This window comes from Cyprinus carpio, chromosome A7 (genome assembly GCF_018340385.1).
Source record: "Cyprinus carpio isolate SPL01 chromosome A7, ASM1834038v1, whole genome shotgun sequence".
NCBI lineage: Eukaryota > Metazoa > Chordata > Actinopteri > Cypriniformes > Cyprinidae > Cyprinus > Cyprinus carpio.
In genome coordinates, this window is record NC_056578.1 from 53,932 (window position 1) to 79,573 (window position 25,642).

The 25,642-nt window shown below is 38.9% G+C and overlaps 2 protein-coding genes across 2 annotated transcripts; one reads left to right on the plus strand and one right to left on the minus strand.

Moving 5' to 3' along the window:
• Positions 1 to 222: 222 nt before the first annotated feature.
• On the minus strand, positions 223 to 17,290 carry LOC109069475 (solute carrier family 12 member 3-like). Its single transcript, XM_042759248.1, is given in 28 exon segments — positions 223 to 303; positions 4,749 to 4,896; positions 6,571 to 6,638; positions 6,819 to 6,951; positions 7,029 to 7,096; positions 7,099 to 7,117; positions 7,202 to 7,313; positions 7,387 to 7,485; positions 7,735 to 7,818; positions 7,896 to 7,978; positions 8,066 to 8,172; positions 8,261 to 8,395; positions 8,518 to 8,629; positions 8,702 to 8,801; positions 8,879 to 9,034; positions 9,109 to 9,210; positions 9,287 to 9,410; positions 9,491 to 9,598; positions 9,839 to 9,996; positions 10,518 to 10,602; positions 10,682 to 10,812; positions 14,595 to 14,706; positions 14,803 to 14,913; positions 15,584 to 15,723; positions 15,951 to 16,046; positions 16,191 to 16,266; positions 16,398 to 16,487; positions 16,646 to 17,290. Coding segments are annotated over 28 exon segments (3,072 nt in total). The 5' UTR covers positions 16,880 to 17,290.
• A 4,575-nt stretch (positions 17,291 to 21,865) lies between these two features.
• On the plus strand, positions 21,866 to 25,530 carry LOC109070891 (kelch-like protein 33). Its single transcript, XM_019087393.2, has 4 exons — positions 21,866 to 22,592; positions 23,052 to 24,000; positions 24,185 to 24,355; positions 24,659 to 25,530. The coding sequence occupies exons 1-4, from the start codon at positions 21,866 to 21,868 to the stop codon at positions 25,182 to 25,184; spliced, it is 2,373 nt and encodes a 790-aa protein (XP_018942938.2). The 3' UTR covers positions 25,185 to 25,530.
• The last annotated feature ends 112 nt before the right edge of the window (positions 25,531 to 25,642 follow it).

Consider the following 25,642-nt stretch of genomic DNA (forward strand, 5'->3'; position numbering starts at 1 on the left):
CCTGAAAATAAAAGACTGATGATGATACTCATACTAATTTATTTTGTTTAATTAACACATTGTTTCCAAGAACGTCACAGAAACAAGCTTGTTGCTATAATGATATGTGCTTTAAACACCTGAGCATCGTTTACTCATGTTCAATGCCACACACCTAGCGCACACACACACCTTTGGTTTGTTTATGGCCTCCAGGTCTTTTCAGACACTTTCCATGGACTGTCAGTCTCTGGAGCTCCTGTACATCTCTCCACTGTTCTTCACTCGCCTGAAGGGGGCGATGGATTCCTCGTACCGATGCCACTAAAGGAACAATACGCAGAAAATCAGGTATTACTGCTGTTTCTGAATGTGTGGTTTTATGATGTGTTTCCTCACTTTTAGCAGAGGAGGGTTTATCCACGGCTGTTATCACACAACGATGTCCTGATCTCCACCGAAATCTCGTTAAACAGCATCTTCATGCTGCAAGACCCACCAGTTTGACAGAACCCCCATTTCGCACTCAAAACTAGAAATTTGGTTTAAAAATGCTGACTAACTGACTCTGTACGATCGTACCTCCATGGTTTTCCGCCACTAGATGAACAACTCTAGTTTTGTCTTTTCCAACGGTTTTCTTCTGTCAACAAATACGGAGTAGAAGAGTCAGACCTGAGAGAGAACGAAGGGCATTTCACAGTGAAAAACAAATATGGAAATCTTCAAGGCAGATGGTGATCTTCCCTCCTCATCAGAGATCCAGTAGATGTCCATGCGCTTCCTGCCCTGTTTATCTGAAACCCCGATCTGACCTGCTCATTTGATCCTCGTGCAGAAACTCTTGATGGGAGACAAAAATGGGAGCTTATAGGTCAGAATCGTCACATCAAATGAACTTAACTGACTGCACAGCTTTGTTATTATCTGGGATCACTTTGAGTGGCTTACTTGACATCAGAACGTAAGTGCTGATATAATTGGCAATTATTTGAGTTCGATGTTTTATGATAATTAATGCCGGCACTCCGTAGCGTGCGTGCCCTTCAATTGTGTATGATAACCCTTCAGTTAAAAACACATGAACAGTTGAGTAAGGCAGGTAAAGCCCTTAAAGTCTGCCCTCTCTTGTCGTCAGGTTTGACTTGTTAGTGCCAACTTGTTGCCAGAAGGAAACGTGGAGTGACGGAAGCAAAGTCAGAGTGTTCATCATTGGAGAACAGCAAACCCTGGAGAACGACCGCAAGGCGTGCGACTAGTGAATCATTACAGCATCTGAATTACTTGAAACCATCACCCGGAGCCTGGAGGAAAGAAAAAAAAGTGACAGAGCGATTTGGAATATCTAATAGACAAGACGATTGATTAAATGTAGACATTTCTGTGTTTCATTCGAAAAAAAGATCCAAAAAGCAGAACAGATCTCACTAATGTCTCAAAGTGGTGCTCGATTTGCCTAGATAACAATCAGTCTCTAGAATGAACTCTATTAAAGCCTTTCTGTTAATTCCTCCCCCAAGATAAAATGAATCTCTTGCTGTTTAATCATTGGATAATTCAGATTCAAGAACATTAGATCTCATCATTTAAATCATTGAATTATTAATATAACTTAACTCTTTCAAGAACATAAATCATCGAATTCAGACTAATTTGCATCTTAAAACATCAGTTATTGGAAAGAGTTATCAGAATCATTAGAATCAAACCGAATATTAAAAGAATTCATTCTAGTCATCTGAATCATAGGGAAGTATATGAATCATCGAAATTCATTGGAACAGTCAACAATTCATTAGCGACATAATTCAAGTTCCTTTAGAATCAGAGCGTATTTTAAAAAGAATAGAATTTGTATCGCAAGTCATGACAGCCTCGCAAATGACATGCAAGAAAAAAATAAATAAATTGTCGCGCTTACGATTTACTATTCATTCTCGATGTACAAAATGTGCACATGATACTATCGTTCACCTCGTTTTTCTAAACGTGCGCATCAATTACTAATTTGTTCCCGATTTAAATCGTGTACACAATTTAGCAAATGGAGGGAACGAATTAGTAAATTATGTGCACAATTTATAAATCGAGAGAATGAATTAGTAAATTGTGTGCACTATTTATAAATCGAGGGAGCGACATAGTACATTGTGCACACAATATAGCCTATATTTTTTCCTGCAGGCCATATGCAAGGGCTTGCTGTAAGTAGCTGGTAATTTTAAACATTCAATTAAAAAGCTGTCAGTTACTGTACTGTGCTTGATATTTATAATTTTATTAATACAATTCTGTTCAGAATGAAGGACGTTTGCTCCAGCGTTCCGGCTGGATGTTCAATATGTCATCATTGTGATGACGGACAGCGAAAGAAGGCCACCACTTTTCCAAAAAGAGGTTAGCCCAAATGGGGTATAAATGTTAATAATGGAAGCAAAGAATGTGATGTGCTCTGGTAATAAGATTAAAATGCAAGAAGTAACAGATGTCTTTGTCATGAGCATGAGGGCGTCTTTGAGGAAATGCGAGCCCACTTCAGGCCTGAATGAGGGAAAGCTGGACGATTGAGGACGGCGCAGCGCAGAGGGGACAGAGAGTTTCCGTGGAAAAGTCACGACAAAGAGATGGACGCACGAGACAAGGGAGTCGTGTGTGTCTGGTGTGTGTTTGACCTCAATGTCAAGCTACATAGCTCGCCAGGCTCAATGTGTCTTTCTTCCTTTGAACAGTCGGAGAAGAAAGTGCGGCTGAATGAAATAATACGGAGGCAATGCGAAGTACGCCGCGCTGGTTCTAGTGTGGGTAGTATTGACTTGTAACATACAATTACGGGCTGTGGTCCAATATGTAATTCATACAAAAGCAAATATGATAATAGTGGAGGCTCATGAATCATTACGTTCTTAAATGTAGAATCATTAATTGAGGGAAAACACACCTGTTAAATATTAATAAACGTCTGTGTGTGTGTTGTGGTTTAGTCGTCTCCGACCGCAGGCAGATGTCCATTCTCTCTATATGTCCTGGCTGGACACGCTGAGCTGCGGTCCGCACTATGTCCCGTCCTGCTCATACGGAGGAAACCGCAGACGTCATGGACCTTCTACTTGACAGTTTTAAAACAGACCAGAGATTTACTCACTTAAGACACTCAAGGAAAACTATTTGGCTTGCTTCATGTTTCAAATAGAGGCTGGAAAAACATTCAAATACACTCAGGGCTTATTTGCACTGTCTTATTTGGTCTTGTAGATTTCAGGTGCAATCCAGTCTTTAAAGGCCAGTTTTCAAAATGAGTTTCTATCTAGCACTTAAAAATTCTTAAGATGTGTTCATAGATGGGTTCAAAGATGTTTTATTATTGCAGTTAATGTCATGTCTGTAGATTTCAATTGCAGTCCATATACGAAAGGGCCATTCTCCACAAAGCAGTATCATCTCCATTTTAGCAGCAATACATCCAATTTTACAATTTTCATGCCTGTCTATATTCAAAGGATGGTATAGAAAGGGTCTGATGTATTGCACTTTAAACTGGTTGTGTCTGTAGATTTTAAATGCAATGCATATCTTTAAAGGATATGTTCTCTCAGCACCTACTTACCTCATTTAACAGTTTTATCTTGTCTTAATTCTGAATGTTCATTATATCATTCATATACACAACATTTGAATCCTTAAAAAATGTTGAAATGGTTCAAGGGCTGTCAATGGATTTTCTTTACAGAGTGTAGAAGACAAATCCAAAACCCCTCTCTAACTTAGACCCCGTCTTCATCAACTTAAGGATTCAGAAAAATTATAGTGAGTTGTTTGGATTTGTGATGTTTGAATTAAAAATATCTAAAAATATAGTACAGAAGCCCAAAACATATCTGGAGAGGACCTGTCACACTTGTTCTGGACTTTTAAACTAGACTGCTAGCTATAATTGAGGGCCACTGTAATTTACTTCATAATCTATTAAGTCTTAATTTGAGTGTTGTCTTATCTTGTGGCCCATTTAGCTCGCTTATATGTATTCTTGTATTTCTAATTTTTGTTGTGAATTCATGTCTGTGTTATGGTCTGTTTGGTAAAAGGGAAGTTGCTGGAAATAATTATAATGGGGAAAATATTTAAATTAGTTTATTTGTTAAATGATTCGTCTTTTTGTCATAGGTTTTGAGCTTGAGAAGGGGGCAGCGGCAACAGAAACATACAAAACACTCATTAAATCTGTGTTTATTTAGCGGAATATTATGATATTAACATATGATTTTTCTATACTTGGTTGTAATGAGACAATCAATGAAGGTTGAGGATGTTCGTCATTGGGCTTAATGTATTTTTCACATTGAAAAGCAGATCAAAAACTTGTAATTCATAATAACTTATGTTTATTTACAGACAAGATGATCGTTCACATTAATTCATTATTAGTTTCGTCAATGAAGTGTAATTTACAAAAGCAAGAACAAATAAATTCGTATATCATACTATTATATAATTGTGTCTTGTTTTAAATTGCATGAAACCTCAACCCTGAAATGAAGGTCCAGAGATCAGAGACGACAGTGCCTTCCCCATTTCTATTCTATCCTTTCTAGCCAAATCGTTTAACCTGTATCAACACTTATATAGACATTAATGTGCAATAAACATACATCCAAAGTCATTTTATGAGCGGGATTACGCAGTTCATTCAGTTCAACATCTTTAACATCAATGAAAACCTGGCAGCAGGTTACAACACGCGTAAGAGAAGTGTTTAATGATAAAACAGTCACATTCACTGGCAGTAGAAGGTCATGACGTTCTCCTGGTTTCCACTCGTATGAGCAGGACGGGACAGTGGATGCTGTAGCTGAGCGCGGTCCAGCCAGGACATATAGAGAGAACCTGGGACAGGTGACATCATGGAATGGATGAGAAGAACTGAATCACACACACAGAGAAGATTATAAAAAAACATACCACCAGTCCACATTTCGCTTAAATGACTGAAATCAGTTATAAAGAAAAAATATAAATTGGGTATCACTTAGAATACTGTTCTGTCATAATGAATAGGCCTACTCAAGAACACGGTGTAACACATATTAGCACTCTAGTAACTACTAACAGTTAGCAAGAAACCCTGATTAATAAAATAGTTAAAAATAGCGTTAATCTAATATGGGTAGTTCACTATTAGTTAATAGGAATACTATTTTTCCATACCTCCCCAAGAACCACTTAGAAATACTGTCAAACAGAGTTCATAACTTAATATGAATGATGCATAATGTATAAATAGTTCTTAAGTGAAGGTCATACCCACTAGTGACTCAAGTATTACCAAATTCTTCAGAAGGAATATTATTATTTGGATCAGTATTCTAAAATGTAGATTCCGGTAACTCACTAGTAATGACTCAAATGTTACTAAAATAAGGAATTACTATCCAGAATCTTAAAAAACCTTAAAAGCTTATAGTGATTTCATTAATTACTAGAGATTATCGTGTTATTCACTTTAGAATACTGATCCAAATAATAGTAAATTCATTAGAAGGATGTAGTAACACTGTGAGGTCATTACTATCAAAGACCTTACATATATCTCAAAAGCTACAAGGAGTCAGTCGATATCAAGGACTTATCATGCTTTTCACTTTAGAGTACTGATCCAGATTAAGATCCAAAGTAGTAGTTCCTTCAGAAAGAGTTGGTAATAGTTGAGTCATTACTAGTGGGTTACATATATATTATGCATAATTCACATTACTTATGAACCTAATAGTAGCTCTTAGTGGTTCTCCAGGACATACATATATAGTCGTTACTGATTAGCTAATAGTGAATGACCACTTTCAACTGAGTGCTATTACTTAATACATCGCTAATCAGAATTTCTTGTTAGCTAATAGTAGTTACTAGAATGTTATGTGTACATTAGTTGTTTGTTCCTGTGTAGTTATTCATTGACGGCAGAACAGCATTCTAAGTGTGACCATACATTGTTTTATGTACAAATTTCCTTACAAAAACTATTCAATTTGATCTACTCTTTGAAGTTTTCTTACTTTCCCTTTTTAAAAATTCACTGTTTTTTTTTTAGTTTAGACTGTGTCGACTGGTCATCTGGCTTTTTCTATTGATTAAAGTGTGCATATTAAGAGAGTTGCGAGGCCAAAATTAGGACAAATTGCTTGTGATGTCACTCATTTGTCATTTGCGTATTGGCTGAACAGAAAAAAAAAAAAAACAAAAACACAATTGGGATGATTCAACTAGTCTATAGTTTTATTTCAGTTTTATTTTACTGTTTTTGATAAACTATTACAGTTTTCATAATAATTGGAATAAGATTTTATTTTTATATGTTCTTTTTTTAGTTTTCATAAAATCTTAGTTTTTATCATTGCAAGCTTTTTTTTTAAATGTCTTTATAGCATTTAAGTTTAGGTTGAAGTTAATTTTGCCATTTTATTACTTCAACTAATCGGAAATGATGAAAGGTTGAATTTGCAATTAGTTGAAATAAAGTTTTTATATTATTTATTTCAATTAAGTTGTGATTTTATTATGGTTCTAGTTAAAAAAATAATAACCCTGATCTGTACTCACATTACAACCAGAGCAGAGTGAATTGAGTTCTTCTTGATGATCTCGTTTAGTCTCACTGTCCTCTGTACCTGAAAATAAAAGACTGATGATCATACTCTAGTCTAATTTATTTGTTAATTTACACATTATTTCAAAGCAGCTTCTCAGAAACAAGCTGTTGTCAATAATGCAACAATAATGCATTATTGCTTTAACACTGAGCAGCTTTACTCATGTTCAAAATGCCACACACTAGCGCACACACACACCTTTGGTTTTATGGCCTCCAGGTCTTTGTCGGACACTTTCCATGGACTCAGTCTCTTGAGCTCCTGTACGTCTCCTCCAGCCTGTTCTTCACTCAGCCTGAAGGGGGCGATGGATTCCTCGTACCGCTGCAAACTAAAGGAACAAAGACGAAGGAAATCATGTAAGTTACTGCATGTTTCTGAATGCGTGTTTATGAGTGTGTTTCTCACTTTTTAGCAAGAGGAGGTTTATCCACGTCTGTTATCACAACAATGTCCTCGATCTCCAGCCGAAAATTTATGTTAACAGCATCTTCATGCTGCAAAGACAAACCAGTTTACAGAACCAACATTTCTGCACTTCAAAACTAGAAATTTGGTTTAAAAAATGCTGAGCAACTGACTCTTTACGATCGTCCTCCATGGTTTCACGGCCACCTAAGATGAACACTCTGAGTTTGCTCTTTTTCCAACGGTTTCTTCTGGTCAACAAATACGGGACTAGAAGAGTCAGACCTGAGAGAGAACAATGGCATTTCACAGTGAGAAAACAAATATGGAAATAGCTTTCAAGGCAGCTGTGTCTCACCTCCATCATCAGAGATCCAGTAGATGTCGATGCTCTTCCTGCCCTGTTTCATCTGAAACACCGATCTGACCTGCTCATTTGATCCATCGTCAGAAACATCTGGATGGAGAGACAAAAATGGAGCTTTATATGGTCAGATCGTCACATCAAATGAAGCTTAACTGAAACTGCACAGCTTTGTTATTATAATGGGATCACTTTGATTGGCTTACTGACATCAGAACTTAAAGTGCTGATTATAATTGCATTATTTGATGTTCTATTGTTTTATGATAATTTAATGTTCTCAGTGTTTGTCAAATTACATTTATGAGCACAAAAAAAATAACTACTGGATGCATGTCTCACCTGAATTCCTATCAGTCTCATCCTTTTCACATTGCGGGACTTCGTCTGCATCAAATGCTGGATTGTCAATTGCAGATGATCTGCCTTCAGACACAACAAACCCACATCGGACTTAATTTCATGACTCAAACTGCAGTCGTCATACTGTATAAAGCACACACCTGCACTGTGCAAATCACCCGTTACGTCCAATCCATCCATCATTCTCAGAATCGCGATGCCGTAGCTGGAATCGAATGCGTCGCTGAACAAGAAACATTAAACAACATCAAAATACAAAGAAAAATTGCAACCGATTCACCGAAATTTGTGAACAAAAACAGCAGCTCACCTAATGGTGTTGACGTAGTCCTGTAAGCTCTCCGGTTTACATTCCTGCCAGTTTATCTTGTATCCCAAAAACAGAGTGTTGGGCTTCAGTTTACCGAGACCTGAAGCCTAGAAAAACAATTGACAAGAAGAGCAAAGACTCTGTGAGATGTATGAGATGAGAAGAAAACAGACCTAAAGCTAGCGCCAGTCGTACCTGCATGAGATGATGTGCGCCCTCTTTCAGACTGTCAGCGGTGAAGGACGTGTAGAAAGAGCGAACTTTCCTCTGATTTAGCCAGTCCACCAGCATATCAGTGCTGTGCTGCGGAAAACTGGACTTCTCATCCTCCTTAAAACAACAAGAGAGCGAGAATTGCCTTCACATCACAGGTTTCTAGAGAAATAAGTTACGTTATTTAGCAAGAAAGCATTAAGTTGCCAGTTTATTGGAATAAGATGAACGTCGCGTACCATGATAATGTTCCCACAGATCATCAGGCTGATGTTCTTGGTGAAAGTTCCCACAAAGTCCACCAGAGCGGGACGAATGTTCGGAGGGCCGGTCAGAACGAGACACTGAGGCCTGAGAGAGAGTACATGAGCAGCTGGTGTATCGTGAGCTCAAGCGGTCATTCAGTTTGGTGAAAAGTCTTACCTGAAGTTTTTGACGTGGTCTTCAACACTAGTCAGAGACATTGAGAAGGACAAAGCCATGTTGTAGAAACCCGCCTGATAAGATGTGCCCCAGTTCACATCTGGACACACAATCAGATATGACAACAGTCAGAAAATTCAATTTTAAATTTGGTTATAATCTGCATCATTTACTCACTGGGTTTTTTATAGGTGACGTAGCCTAAGAGACAGAGAACGATAGCAAAAGTGACAAGAGCGGCCCACCACGTGAACAAAAACATGAGGACAAAAGACAAGAATGCAGCAAACAGAGACGTCCATGGATTGAAGTAACGATACTGTGGCCGCCAACCTGTGAGAGACGATAAACAGGATTATTAGACACCAATGATGGACTGAGTTACAGAATGATAACCAGGTTCTCACCAGGTGATTTGGTGACCGATGCGTGGAAGCAGCTGAAGTTAATGAGTCCGTAAGAGCAGAGGAAGAAGTTGGAGATCAGAGGAGCGATTGTGTTCAGGTCACCTGAAAAAATCATCATGACACCAAATGTTGAAGCGTTCGCAGATAGAAACTGTGCTGAAGGAGATTCAGGACTTACCAATGAGGATAAAAGCCAAAGCGATGATGAACATGAGCATGTAGCCTCGCAGAGGCTCGTTGTTTTTCCCGTAGCCTTTCCCAAAGAAGCCGATGTAGGGGTATATGTTATCCTTACACAAACACTGTGACAAAAACACACAAAACATTAGTCAAATGTATGTTGAATAAATAACCTTACCCTCAGAACAGCCACACAATTTACCTGGAAAATTTTAGGAGCAGAAACCAAGAAACCCAGCGCTGATGACAAGGTGGCAGCAAAGATCCCGATGGTGATCAAATGGCCAGATCCTGAAACTGTGGCAAGAATCTGGAGAAAAATAGTATCCAAAAGCTAAAATATACTATTTTGAGCCACATTTCTGTAGCTTTATTGGGTTAGAAAGGCACATCGCTAGCAATGCCAAGGTCATGGGTTCAGTGGGTCTTATGGAATGTAGTCATCATGCCAAATACAGTGATATGAATGTAAAATCTACTACACTTTCCAGCAGTCAGAATTCACAAAATGTGAAAACTGTGTTTTAGATAACATTGCCGATGTGCTCACCTGGAAATGGTTTGCCAGTCCAAAGCTACATGTGCGATTCTGCTCACACTGGTCAAAATTCCAGCCAAATTTACAGCCCAAACCGCTGCAGGAGATTGAAGAATTGAGCGCTAAACTATCATTCAAACTGCCAGAAGCGTCTCTTACAACACTTGCAGCTGAGGGAGAAGAGAGGGGAGTGCCTTAGTGTGTGGTTTATTAATAAGACGCACATTTCATTTAATCAGAGTTTAAGATACGAAAGGTTGTGACAGAAATATGTCTAATAGGAGTAGCTGTTTTGTATATTTGAATTGTCGGCATTGGCCTGTACATTACTCTGTTTGGCTGATGGTGTCGGAAAAGTGGCCAATAATCGGAAGCTAACATTCCCATATAACATTCCAATATGGTAATTTTTTGCAGAAACATTCTGTCTTTAAAAAAAAATAAAAATAAAAAATAAAAATATTAATAATAAAATGAACAATCCCAAAATATTCTGGGAGCCAACATTTATAAATCATTTTTCTTAACTCATAAAGTTCCAATTACGTTTTTCACGTTTTTTTTTTTTTTTTATAGTGTGATATCATATCAGTCACACTCTAAGATATCAGCATTGGTCATAAAAATAATAATAATAATAAAAATAAAAAAATAGATAATAAATCAATAAACCTCTAATGTCTAATCTCACCAACTGTGACTGAGATCAATAAATAGCTCAGTGTGGTCCAGAATATGGCCTGCAGCGTCCCTTTAGGAATCCCACCCGATGGATCCTGGAATAACACAAACATGCACATCATTTCTGTATCATTTGAAAGGCACATCAACTTAAGAACAAAACAGCAAGATTACCTTGAGATCTCCACAGATGTTGACTCCAGACAGAATTCCTGTGGCAGAAGGGAAGAAGATGGAAAACATCCTGAAGAAAGATCCATCTTTGCCTCGGAAGGAAGGCAGCAGATTCTCCACGAAAATCTCAGCTTTGGGGAAAAACAGCAGGTTAGGTTTGGCTGTTGCTTCTCCAAATGCTCTGGCTGGTGGACCACCATCACTTGATAATGTAAGTCATTATTATTGGGGGGGGGTCCCAATAATGAGATAAAAAGAAATTACGAAATACTAAGTCAAAATTGAGGTAAAGATACATTACGAGATAAAAAAGTCATGATTATGAGAAGTCAAATTATGACATTTTATCTGGATAAAATTCAAAATTATGAATACTAAGATAAAAATTATGAGATAAAGTAGAACTTATGACATACTAAGTCATAATTGAGATTTAAAAAGTCAACCTTAGTCAAAATTGTCGCAAAATGATAATTATGAGATAAAAAGTTTATAGAAAGTTGTAATTGTGTACAAGTTAATTATGAGATTTACATTTACATGTAATCATTTAGCAGACGCTTTTATCCAAAGCGACTTACAAATGAGAACAATAGAAGCAATCAGACCAGCAAGAGAACAACAACAGTATACAAGTGCCATGACAAGTCTTAGTTAGTCTAGCACAGAACATTTTTTTTTTCAAGAATAGAATAGAAAAGAAAACAAAAGGTAAGTGCTAGTATTAGCTGGTCAAGTGCTGGTGAAAAAGATGTGGCTTTAGAGGTTTTTTGAAGTTGAGTAAAGACTCAGCTGTTCGAATTGAGATTGGGAGGTCATTCCACCAGCTGGGCACAGTCCAGGAAAAGGTCCGTGAGAGTGATTTTGAACCTCTTTGGGATGGCGCCACAAGGCGCCGTTCACTTGCAGAATGCAAGCTTCTGGAGGGCACATAAGTTTGTACTAGTGAGTTTAGGTATATCGGTGCCATGCCAGTGGTCGTCTTGTAGGCACTCATCAGTACCTTGAATTTGATGCAACCTGATGAGTATAACCTGATGAGGAGAGGAGTAACGTGAGCTTTTTTGGGTCGCTGAAGACAACTCTCGCTGCTGCATTCTGGATCAGTTGCAGAGGCTTGATACAACATGCAGGAAGGCCCGCCAAGAGAGCATTACAATAGTCCAGTCTGGAGAGAACAAGAGCTTGGACAAGAAGTTGTGTGGCTTGCTCGGATAGGAAGGGTCTGATCTTCCTAATGTTGTATAAGGCAAATCTGCAGAACCGGTTCATTGTAGCAATATGGTCTGTGAAGCATAACTGATGATCGATCACAACTCCTAGGTTTCTGGCTGTCCTGGAAGGAGTTATGGTCTACGAAACCAGCTGTATAGAGTAGTTGTGATGAAATGATGGGTTAGCTGGAACCACAAGCAGTTCTGTCTTAGTAAGGTTGAGCAGAAGGTGATGGTCCTTCATCCAGCTAGAAATGTCTCTCAGACAGGCTGCAATGCGAGCAGCTACCGGATCATCTGATTGGAATGAGAAGTAGAGTTGAGTGTCATGAGCATAGCAGTGATAAGAAAAGCCATGCTTCTGAATGACAGATCCTAATGACGTCATGTAGATGGAGAAGAGAAGTGGTCCAAGCACTGAACCTTGAGGAACCCCAGCAGCAAGAAGTTGTGACTTAGAAACCTCACCCCTCCAAGACAGAGATACCCATTTTTCTGAGCGTGGATAGGAGAATCTGGTGGTTAACTGTGTCAAAACAGACAGATCCAGCAAGATGAGTACTGAGAATCTGGAAGCTGCTTTCGCCAGTCACAGGGCTTCAGTAACCGAGAGCATGGCAGTCTCAGTTGAGTGGCTTCTTTTGAAGCCAGATTGGTTGCTGTCCAGGAGGCTGTTCTGTACAAGAAACATAGAGAGTTGGTTGAACGTGTCTTTGAAATGAATGGGAGAAGGGATACCAGTCTGTAGTTTTCTAAAAGTGCTGGATTTAGAGATGGTTTCTTAAGCAGTGGGATTTACCTGCTTAAATGTTGTGGGAAATGTAACAGAGTGAAGTGAGGTGTTGATAATGTGAGTAAGTGAAGATATGACTGAAGAAGAAATGGCTTATAGAAGGTAAGTGGGGATAGGTTCAAGTGGACAAGTTGTAGGTTGATTGGAAAAGATAAGTTTGGAAATGTCTGTCTCTGAGAATGGAGAGAAGGAGGAGAGAGAGTGTGTTTTAGTCATTATGAAGTTATCATCAGTCTGCGGTGTGGAGAATTGGTCACTGATGGTTCTTGCCTTATTTGTGAAGAAAACTGCAAAGTCATCAGCTGTAAGAGTTGATGTAGGAGGGGGAGGAGGACAAAGAAGAGAAGAGAAAGTTTTGAAAAGTGTGCAAGTCTGAACAGTTGTTAATTTTGTTGTGGTAGTGTGTTGTTTTAGCAGTGAAAACATTTGCAGAGAAGGAAGAGAGGAGTGACTGATACACACTGAGGTCGGCAGAGTTTCTTGATTTGCGCCATTTCCTCTCTGCAGCCCTGAGTTTAGAGCAATGTTCACGGAGAACATCGGACAGCCAGGGGGCAGATGGGGTGGTGCGTGCTGGTCTGGATGAAAGTAGGCAAAAGTTGTCCAAGCAAAAGGTTAGAGTGGAGCAAAGACTATCAGTAGCACTGTTTGTGTCCAGTGCTGAAAACTGAGAGAGTGAAGGAAGTGAGGATGAAACCATAGAGGACAGGCGAGAGAGAGAAAGAGTGAGCGTAGGTTGCGTTGAAAGGTGACCTGCGGAGGAGTGTGTGCTGTGTGAGGAGTAAGTGTGAGGTTAGAAGTGATGAGGAAATGGTCTGAGGTGTGCAGTGGAGTAACTAAAGTGTTGTCCGTGGAGCAACAGCATGAAAAAAAAGTGAAAGTGAAAGTGACGTGACATACAGCCAAGTATGGTGACCCATACTCAGAATTGGTGCTCTGCATTTAACCCATCCAAAGTGCACACACACCCGGAGCAGTGGGCAGCCATTTGTGCTGCGGCGCCTGGGGAGCAGTTGGGGGTTCGGTGCCTTGCTCAAGGGCACCTCAGTCATGGTATTGCCGGCCCGAGACTCGAACCCACAACCTTACAGTTAGGAGTCAAACTCTCTAATCACTAGGCTACAACTTTCCCCTTCTTCTTGGTGTGTGTAGATGAGGTCTAGCTGGTTGCCTGATTTGTGCATAGCTGTAGTAGACGCTCGCTTGAGATCAAATGAGGCGAGCAGAATGTTGAAGTCAGCAGCTTGAGGTTTTTCTAGGTGGATGTTGAAGTCACCGAGCAGTACCAGAGGAGTACCATCCTCAGGAAAATTTGATAGTAACACATCCAACTCCTCCAAGTGAGATAAATTAGACATTGTGACATACTAAGTCATAATTGAAAAGTCAATTATGAGAAGTAAAAATTGTCAAAAAATGTCATAATTATGAGGAAAAAGTCTAAATCAGGGGTCTCCAACCCTGCTCCTGGAGAACTACTGTCCTGCAGATTTCAGCTCCAACCCAATTAATTTGGGACTGAACCAGCTAATCAAGGTGTTCAGGGCTACTTGATAATTACAGACAGGTGTGTTGGAGCAGAGTTGGAACTGAAGTCTGCAGGACGGTAGCTCTCCAGGAGCAGGGTTGGAGATCCCTGGTCTAAATCATGACATACTAATATAAACATATTTTTATGTAATAATTATGCATTATTATTTCATAATTCTGACTTAATGTCATCATATTCACTTATGTCCTAATTATGATTTATCATTGTTTTGTTTTTTTTTTCTTTATGGATGAACTGATCTTCTACATTAATTTGTTTTGTTGTAGCAGGACAAAATAATGACTCCATAAGTTATAAACAGGAGTTTATTGGATTCATTTGAGGTTGCATTAGATTAGGATCTCGTGTACTCACCACGGTAGCCGAAAAATCCCACAGCCTGCTTCTCTATGCTGGGGGGGATGACCGTCCCCACAAAATAGTTAACTAAGGAGAGCAAGAGTGCGATGAAGAACAGGATCTGAGCCTGTGGTGGAGTGAAAACCAAGAAGAGCAATGGCAGCTATGCTGTCAAAAGAGACAGTACTGGGAAATGAGTAAAAACCAAAGCAGAGGACCTTACCTTTGCCTCCCAAGCCATGCCACCAAATGTGATGCAGAGGAGGAGGACGACAGTAATTGTCCCAATGATCCTCACATCATTGACATCGTCCACCATCTGAGCGCCATTGTCCTGAAAAGAAAGCAAACAATTCTGAGTGAGATATTAAAAACAGAGTCAAATAGAACCATTGCTGTGTGTTCACACCGCCACCGTCAAGAGCGTCAAAGTGGCCGGAAGTCATTCATTTTCAATGTGAGCCAGCGTCGAGCAGCGGTGAGAGCATCGAGGAGAGTTGAAATCAGGGCAACTTTATGGTAATGAGCTATGATGCGGTTTGGCGGCAACCAATCAGAACGTAGAAGTCTATCGCTTGAGAGGATTCCAGAGAACGCAGCTCCAGCCACATTAGTTCCCAAGCAAAATATAGGACAGGTTGATTATTGCTGTGGCGGGTTTGCAATAATCTATGATGTGTCGCTGTTTGCGTACAGGGACATAAAAATTAAATAAAAATGATACGTGGACCAAGGTGTCTGAGATTGTTCATGTTCCTGGTGAGTTGCTGATGTGCAGTAACGATATAGGAATAATAATCTAATGATATCGGCGTTGTGAACGCACAGTTAGAGTGAATATCACCAGAAACATCTTCCTGTTTCTTCAAAGAAAGCATGGACAGTGTGTCCCTCATCAAGTTGAGTAACATGTTGAAAGTGCTTGTATAGAATACATTTTCAAGCAGCTCTCTGAAATCCCCAAAACCTAACAATAAATACATTTATATGTGAGTGTGTCTCACTTTAAGAACATCTCTGACGGTTTCGGCAAACCCCACTGTGTTGAGTGAACAGGCGAGAGCGTTGGCGAATGCAAAGAGCAAACCGATGGGCGCTCCGAGCTCCGGACCCAGACTCCGAGAGATCATGAAGTATGTGCCACCTGGAAGAAAGATCACTTTTTACAAAATACAGCACACACTACATTTGTTTAAAACAAATAAAAGCAATGCATTTCTTCCACAGTTTTACATCTCAGGTAAACACTTCTTGTTTTGAGTATGTTTATACTTTTTTTCATGCAAAGCACGACATGATTCTGATTAAAACCAACATGAAATCCAATAAAACGTGTGGCTACTGTTGAGGTGAATAAATAATTTCTCTCACCAGAGTAGACCTTTCCGTTGGTGGAGATCGCAGACACTGACGTTGCTGTAATTGTTGTGATGGTTACAGACATGAAGATAATAACGCAGGTCAGAACTGCAAGCAAAAATTGAGAATTTAAGGAATTGCTGTGGCACATAAAAAGGAAGAAATTTACTGTTTAAAATTCGTTTGAGAATGATTTTAACTGAATTAAGGATATGAACTGAATTAAATAAAGCAGATGGAGGATGGACTCACTGATTCCAGCTTGAGACGTGATCCACGGCAGTCGCAGGTACATAATGACTCCCCAGATGTTCAACATACAGCGAATCTGAAATGAAAACACAAAACTAAGAATTTGATTAAAGAATCCATCAACTGTATACATTTTACTTAATTTATACAATTTCTATTTTGAAGTATTCTCAAGTTAATAATAATTAAGCATTGCTCCTTTCTCACCATGACTCCCAGAACCCATCCAAAGCGAACAAGCTTGACTTTGGGCTGTCCGTCATCCTCTGGTGGTGGAGGAAGGTCATCAGGGTCCGGCTGTTGACAAGAATATACAGAGAATCAACATCAAAATCAAAAGTGTTGCCATATAAGCAATACTCTTTGTGTGCAGTATTCAATTAGACTCACTTGTATGTGCTTATGAACTTAATAAGTACGTCCACAGAGATGACCACTTCTGGAGTTTTACTTACTGGTTTGCGCAGAACATCCAGTGATGGTCTGGTGCTTTTTATACGTCCCGACCAAGTGTCTTTGGCATAAAATTCATATTTTGGCACGGGGTCCATCGGATTGTAGAATGACATTTTTGCCTTCTCCTTCTCTTTCCCGTAATCAAACTCCCCCATATCCACGGTAACACCTTGAGACGGGATGTTGCTGTCTCCTGGGATGGATTTTCTGATACGAGCAATATATCTGGCCATGGTGGATTCGGTGGGACTTTTGCCTGTGAATTTCCTTCCCTTTCTGCTTTAATCCTTGTGAAGATCACAAAATGATCCCTCAGATCCAGACAAATCACATCGGGCAATCACAGCGTTCTCCAGCGAGCCGTGTGGACATGACCTGACCTTCCTCTGCTGTCAGGAAATGAGTTGCATTTTCTTTTATACCTTAACTGAGCCTACTCACATACACCCACAAATACATTATTATACATAGACATTGCTGCAGAGCCATGACTGAAGGTTATTTGTATTGTGGTCTCATGCTATCTTTGAAATCTTGTTTGGAAATATTAAACTGGCTTCACATAAATCTGTCAAACAGAGACTTTGTCTGCCAAAAGCAAAACTCTTACTCAGTCATGTGGTAAAAAAACAGATTAATGTAAAACTAGTCAACATTACAAGCATGTAATTTGGACGTCTGAAGATCAGATCTCCTTCACCCAAAGTCACCATCATAAATTAAATGATTACAGATTATGCTTATGAGTTGACAGACGCTGAGTTTACTGGTCTGAGCGTTTTTCATGAATACATAGTGGTTGGATATAGGCCTGGAAACTTGTCACAAACCTGGGGTATTCATGCTTTAAAGCAAGATTAAAGTTTGTCCAGCTGTTATCAGAGCATCATGCAACATCTCAAACCTGTTCACACACCTCAAAGCATGCAGGAAAGAAAAAGATACAAATTAGATTTTTGTCTCAAATCAAATGTTTAAGTTCAGTTCATACTGACATCTCTGACCTTTGATGATAGACTTTGGTATCTTGGCAAATCTTAGACATTGTTGACATCTCGACTAAAAGAGGAAGCACATGTGAGATTATTGCTTTCATTTGAGAAGCAGGAAACTCTAGAAAACAATTTGAACAGTTTGCCATGAAGACATACAGTACATTAACACCAGGGTTGAACTGTATTCTTAGGACAGGTTTTGTTTTGTTCATGAATGTCAAATTAGGGCAAGTCACATGTATGTTGTAAGTTTTTTGCATTCATTCGTTAATTCAGTACAATTTATGCTGGCCAAAACAATGGATTGTTATTTTTTTCATTCAAAATTTGTGGTATTAATTTAGAAAAACTTTGTAGTATACATGTAGTATACAAAACCCATTAATGAGCTGACTGATGAGGGTTGAGTTAATTAGTGAAGACCGGCGATACTGGTTACTGAGAGCCTTTAAAAACCCTCCATTTGAGGCTCCAGTCAAAGAGAAAGAAATGCGTTTAAGGTGAAGGAATATAGTGTGGCTATTGAGCAAGACTGTGTTGAGAGGAGGGTTTGGAGGTTTAAAGGGGTCATATGACATTGCTAAAAATAACATTATTTTGTGTATTTGGTGTAATGCAATGTTTATGTGGTTTAAGGTTCAAAAAACACATTTTCCACATAATGTACATTGTTGTTGCTCCTCAATGCCCCGCCTTTCTGAAATGCTTGTTTTTTTACAAAGCTCATCGTTCTGAAAAGTGAGGTATGCTCTGATTGGCCAGCAATCTAGTGTGTTGTGATTGGCTGAATACCTCAAGCATGTGACGGAAATGTTACGCCCCCTAACATACTGTGATGCCGTCTCCCGGCGCGACGAGAGACTGCCCATATAGAACATACTTTGAGCACAGACCCATTGCTCAAACCCACTCAGGAAACGGTCCTCCATAAAATGCGTAACACTGAGTGAGGAATGGCTGGTGAATTAGAGTACGGCGCGGCCAGTAGATTCGACGAAGGACACGTGACGACCCTGGGCTGGACTCCACTTCGTCCACAGTGAAAGACAATCTTGTGATCCACAGCACGAAGTTGATATATTTCCTCAGTGACCAGCACAGATTGCATGACCCAGGCATGATGAAGTGGATATCATCCTCTTTTCAAACCTTCAAATCTTGGCAAACCTGAGTACAATCTGAAACATTGAGTTTTCTTCTGAAACTCTAGAGGAGACAAATGAGATTTCTAGGGTCTTTTAAAGAAGAAAAATCGGAAAACTTTAACATGTCTCAATTTAGCATTTAATATCACTGCTGTCTAAGAAAAACAATTAAGATATTAAAGAGATGTAATTTCCAAATTGCTTCAGATGTACACCAATCCTTACAATTGATTATTCAATAACAATCTTTTTTTTTTTTTTTTCATTTGGCCCAATATTAAACATGTTGTTAACTGAGTCTGGATCTTGCCAAGGTTTCTTCCTCCTAAAACAATGAAGGGAGTTTTTACACTGGTCACTAATACTTCCCCCTATAAAACCTGCTTGCACTGTGGAAAACACTATATATAAAAATTTAACTGAACTGAAACTCTGTATCAATGAAAAAATTGTTCATTATGACAGCACATAAAACTTAATAATGAGATAATGAATGTCATGAAAATGTACTGAGAACACTTCCATAGTTATTTCATTTTTTTCATATGGAATTACTGTTAAAGAACCTTGTTGATTTCAAGTGAAAGGCGATGATTTAAACCAGCAGTACAACCATTTGCGCGTCATCTGATATCTGCTACTTTAGTTTAGTGTTCCCATTGTTTTGTTGGCGTGGTTTCTTTGGGAACGTTAACCTGCTTCATCACGATTGTTCCATCTATCTATACAGCAGCATTTAGTAAACACACCCACATCCTCATCTAACCAGTCAGATCTTGGCATGAGGGTGGTGTTTACTGAAATCATCATGCTTTTAATGAGGTCAAAACATGGATAGCCAAAGGATATGTAATTTATAGTGTGGACATCGGCCAATCAGTTCCATTCCTAGAAGTCAGATTTCAAAGAGCACTTGAGTCAACAATCAGAACAAGCCGAAAGAACACAATAAATCTTTTCCACAGTTTATACAAGTTTCAAGGAACCGTGTGCCATAAAAAGTTCATAAAAGTTTATTTTATGAACAGTAAACATTTTTTTTTTACATTTATTGGAACACATAACCCATTTGGGTGGGCTTGTCTACTTTGTGTACTCTTGTGTAAGTGACCTTGGTTTTCAAAGTGTATTCAAATGCAAAGAAAAGTACAAACAAGAAATGATGTGCTGCATGTAGAAAACATTTTCATAAATTAGTCAATGACTTAAAAAATGGAGGGGGAAAATTTTCTTAATAAAATGCTGGTGTTTAATGGCTCATTTGTTGGATATTATTAACAAGCATTCAGACAGCTGTGTAAACACACAGTTAATGCTTATCTTCTTTTCCATCTAAATAGTGCAAATAGATTATAACTATCAGGTTGATACATGATGATTTTTCTTAATTTTATGACAATTTTAATGATTCATGAATAAATACATTGAGTTCAGAAACAGTGTGACTGTACTTAATAAGAATCATCTGAACCATTCTGAAAAGTGCACGCTTACTTTGTGGTAAACAAAGGAAAAATGTTCACTAACATCAGCTTGCTGGGTTACTGGTATTATGTAGCATTGAGGTTTCTGGAAAAGGAAACCCTGATGAAAACATGTTTTTCACATGTAATTAAAAACATAATTATTTATCACAATATATATATATATATATATATATAGATATATATATATATATATATATATATATATATATATATATATATATATATATTTAACATTCCTGCATAATTATACATGCAGTTTTATGAACTTGATTACATGGAAAAGTTACTTAAAAGAGTTTAAAAATTATATATATATATATATATATATATATATATATATATATATATATATATATATATATATATATATATATATATATATATATACAAAGGATTCATAAATATAAAAACATACAAACTTGATGTTAAAAAATCCATATTATATGATTTGTCAACTTGACAAATAATTGTGACAGCATTTGGCCTTAAAATGTTGGGTTCGGCACCAGGAGTAAAAACCACCACAATTATGAATAAATTAATCATTGAAGACACTTCATAGGGATGACACTAAATCAGTTCTATTATAGGAAAAAATAGGACAAGGAACAACAAGAGTTGATTTAAAACTTTTCTATTCAAGCTCAATTCCAATCATATTACATCACATCTCAACTCAGTACATCATATTCAACACACACACACACACACACACATACATAAATAAATAAATAAAATTTACATTTTAAATATCTTATAACAATAATTAACGAGTGACAAATAAATCAGCAAATAATTGAATTCAAACAATTAAATGTAATGGAAAATGGAAAATAAAATAAAACAATAAATCAAACGCATTGGATAATGGAGGGAAATAGGAATAAAAAAAAAATTATTATGTATGATACAAAGTGAGAGAAAGAAAAAAAATCCCCTTTTAACTCTTTTACAAATATACAATTTTAACAAAATGACAAAATTTTAGCAAACTCTAATGCTTAATTCCAAGCAATATTAATAAAAAAAAAAAACATTCAATTGCTTACCGTGTCACTCATTGATATACTGAGCCTAAAAATAAATAAATAAAATAATTAAAAAGTCATAACATCACTCAATATTTACAAAATAAATTGACAACTCTAGAGCCAAAAATAATAATAATAATAATAATTAAATAAATAAAAATTAAAAAACTAAAAACCCTTACACCATTATATCTGGCATACTCACTGAATATATAGCTATATATTGCATTTGTGCAAGCCTCATTTCATTGGCTTTGTAATAATGTTGAATCTAATCTAATCTAATCTAAAAATGAACACTAACTTTGGAATACTTGTGATTACTGATCTGAACCCAAAGCAGCAGAGTGTGACCTCTCTGTAAAGGCTGCAGGTCTATCGAAATGAGATCTACTGGCCCAGAACCTATAATTAGCATGTTGTTGACTTCAGGGAAATACAGAGTGCAGGAGCGCCGACAAGAGTTAGTGCTGTAAACAGAGAACGACAATAAGGAGAAGTATTGCTAAAACAAGAATAAAACCCAGACGAGAACAGCAGAGCACTTGACGGCTGGTTTTCATGGAATTTACAAGAAAATATCTGCCCATGGAATGGGAGGAACGCTGGAGAAGAGAGAAAGAGTGCAGGAAAAAGATGATAGAAGAAGGTGGAGAGAAGATTGAGGAGGAGAGCAGGAAGCTAAAATGGATCATGTCCTACAACGACAGGAGGATAGGAATGAAAGAAGGGGCGGTGAAGGAAACGGAGGGGAATAATATGGAGGAGGATGAACCACTGCATAGGTACCATAGACAAAGTTACCCAAGTGAGATCTTCCAGACTCTGGAGGAGATGAAGATGGAGAGCATCCTCACGGACCTGATCCTGAGCACCGAGGATGGGCTGAGCCTCCACGTTCACTCGCTTGTCATGGCTGCGGTGAGCTCCGTCATCCAGCAAAAGCTCCGGGAGAGGGATGGAGATGAGAAGGAGATCTTGCTGAGATTGGGTCCTGAGGTTAATGGTTCTGGTCTGGCTGCAGTGGTGGAGCTTGCTTACACTGGAGTCATCACCAATCTGAACAAAGACAACATAACACAGATCCAGACTGCAGCTGTTAGTCTGGGAGCTCAGAGAGTCATGGAGCTCGTCAAATTGGAGGAAGGTGGAGGTAACAAGGAAGAAAAACTGAAAAAGATCTCAGCAGAAGAGCAAATGAAGGTCAACCTGCAGTCCATGCAGGACTTATGGGCCAAAAGAGTGGGATGTGATGTAGAACTGGTTGCAGAAGGAGCTGTTTTCTGTGGTAAGCAATCTGAAACTGTAACATGCAAAGCATGACTAGATAACATACATAAAAGATTCCATTTGCACAAAAAACAAGAGTGATACTTTCCCGTGAAAAATATTGCTGATTGGTTTCTCTTGATTTCATTCCATCCATTATTCAAATTGGAATGTTTTGAAATCTGAATTTGAACAAAAGGAAATGACAAACTTTTCTTTTTTGACTTGTATCAAGCTGTAGAAAAAGACAACAGTTTAAAATTAAACAAGCTGTAGAAAAAAAAGACACCAAAAACTTTATACCTTTTGATCTCATTCCATCCATGCATTACTCAAATTTGAACGTTTTAAAATTTGAACAGGAGAACATTTTGTAAGCTGCTGCCCTCAAGCCGCAGAAAAAGACAATGATAGTTTAAATAAATAAATTTCAATATTGTCCTTAAACAGTGCTGACTCAATTCTTTGGCTCATGAAGCTCACAGGGTGCTCCTAGCAGCCAGCAGCGACTACTTCAGAGGCATGTTTACCAGCGGTATGAAGGAGAGCCAGCAGGAGTCTGTGCCTCTGCTGTTAGTTGGAGCCGCTGAGCTCGAGACCCTCCTGCGCTGCGCCTACAGTGGCACTCTGGTGCTCGGATGGGGCTGTGTGTTCGAACTCGCCTGTACCTCACTCCAGTTCCAGTTTCAGCCTGCCATCTCACTCTGCCTCAAGTTCCTGGAGCAGGAGATGGACATCCACAACTGTCTGGACGTGGCGTCATTCGCAGAGGCTTATGGGATGGCTGACTTGCTGGAGCTGGCTGAGGATTTTGTCCTCAGACGCTTCCAAGAAATATCTGCCACCCCAAAGTTTCAGGACCTCCCGGCCGAGAAGCTTCTGCAGTTCCTCCGATGCGATGCACTGTCCACTCCATCAGAGCTGGCTGTTTTCCGAGCAGTCGTCACTTGGGTGGAAGCGGATCCCACCGAACGGCTCCCGCAGGCTGAAGAGCTCATGCGAGCAGTGCGTTTTCCATTCATGACCTTCCGAGAATTTCGAGAGGTTCGTGCTGTGAACCTGAGCATGGAATGCAGTGGAGAAGTCGAAGTTGAACTCTACAAATCAGCACTAAAAGAGTTTGGATTTGGCATCTCTGACCGAGTGGTGCGGCAACGTGTACGTCATCCAAAAGACGCCCTGGTTTTGGTCGGAGGTGACGAGCTGCAACCAGACATGGGTCAACGGCTTCCCAGCAAGCAGCTCTGGTTTGCTAACTCTCTGAGAAGTGGAACAGGCCTCGTAAAGGAGATAGAGTGGAGATTGCTGGGAGAAATGCCAGATCTGGCCAGATTCAGACACGGCGTTGGGGTTCTTGATGGTCAACTATATGTAGCTGGAGGCTGCCAGTTCTATGCAAAATCTGACACCATGAAATCTGTTTACAGGTAAAGTAATGGCTATTTTAGTCAAATAAATCATTAAATGGGGTCTTTAAGATAAGTTCTATTCATTTAACTAAAAATACATATATATGTCTTCTGAGTGTCACAATGTTGGTGTAATTGTAAAATTTTTGATCAGCTGTTCTCATTGTTTTTCTTTCTATAAACAACACATTTACATAAACAGGTACGACCCTGAGAAAGATCACTGGAAAGGACTGGCAGACCTTCATGAACTGAGAAGTAACTTTATGCTGGTGGTGAGTGGAGACAGCCTGTATGCTGTCGGAGGAGACAAAGACATCAACACAAATCTTGACAGTGTGGAAAAATACTCACCAGAAACAGATACCTGGAGGTAAGAGGAAAACATACAATAGGATAAAATGACAAGTTAAATTCTAAAGGTTTCCTTTATAATCATTAACTTTATACTGCCTGTTTATTGTGAAAACGTAAAAGCAAGGCAGAGACTGAATGAACTGACTGACACCTAGTGGCTCCTAGAAGCACGACAACATACCTTTAAATCTCTCTGGAGCATCATATGTTTGGTGAAAAATGTTGCTCTTTCAGCTTTGTCTCAGGTGTTTCTCTTTCTGACACAAATGATTCATTGAATAGGGCTATTAAATATTGAGTTTTCTATCCTATGGATCAGCTTCTGCCATCCTTTGGACCAAGCCTTGAGCGGTCATGCTGCCACCGTCTGGAGAGGCGAGATCTTCATCTCAGGAGGCTTCAACTGCAAGTATGAATGCTTGGTGTCTATGTTCCTCTACCACCCAGAGAGAGGAACCACTTACCTTGCTGAGATGACCCATGACCGGGCCCAGCACTGCATGGAGAGCCTGAACAACCGCTTCTATGTAGCTGGTGGAGTCTGCAACCTCCGTAAGTACTACACCGACCAACTGGTCTGTGAGATGTACAGCCCTGTATGTGACACCTGGACGGTGTTCACTCCTCTCCCCGTTCCCCACATCGGCGTGGCCTCTGCTGTCCTGGAGGAGAGGCTGTATATTCTAGGCGGTTATTGTCAGGAGGACTATAGCGAAGCCAGACTGACCCATCGCTATGATCCAGTGATGCAGAGATGGGAGAGCATGGGAAAGATGCCTGGTGCTGTCACAGATGTACGTGCATGCCTCCTTTCCCTGCCTAATCACATCAGAAAACGAGAATAAGATGAGCAAATGTTTGTTAGCTTTATTTGTGTAACTTGAAAATCTAATGAGATGCCTTGCTGTCTGCATAGGGAACTGAGTATCTGAAATGTTAACTCACTTCTGAGTGATTGCTTTGGAACGTATAGGCAGCAGGTCTGAGTGTCATAAATAATGCTCTTTGATAGTCCATTTTAATTAGAACTACTTGATTGCTACATTTCGATATGTAAATAAGTTTATGTGATACTTTTTTTGTTGACTCTTGTTTTTGTTTTGTTTTTTTCACAGAGCTTGTCGTAATGAATGATTCTCTTATATTAAACATAACAATTTCAAACTTTTATTTATTTATTTATTTATTGTAAGAATCAAATTATGCTTGTGCCCTGTCAAGGTGATAATGGTACTTCACCCATAGTACTGTTGTGATGGGTTGTTACACAATACTGAACACAGATAACGTAAACATAGATGAA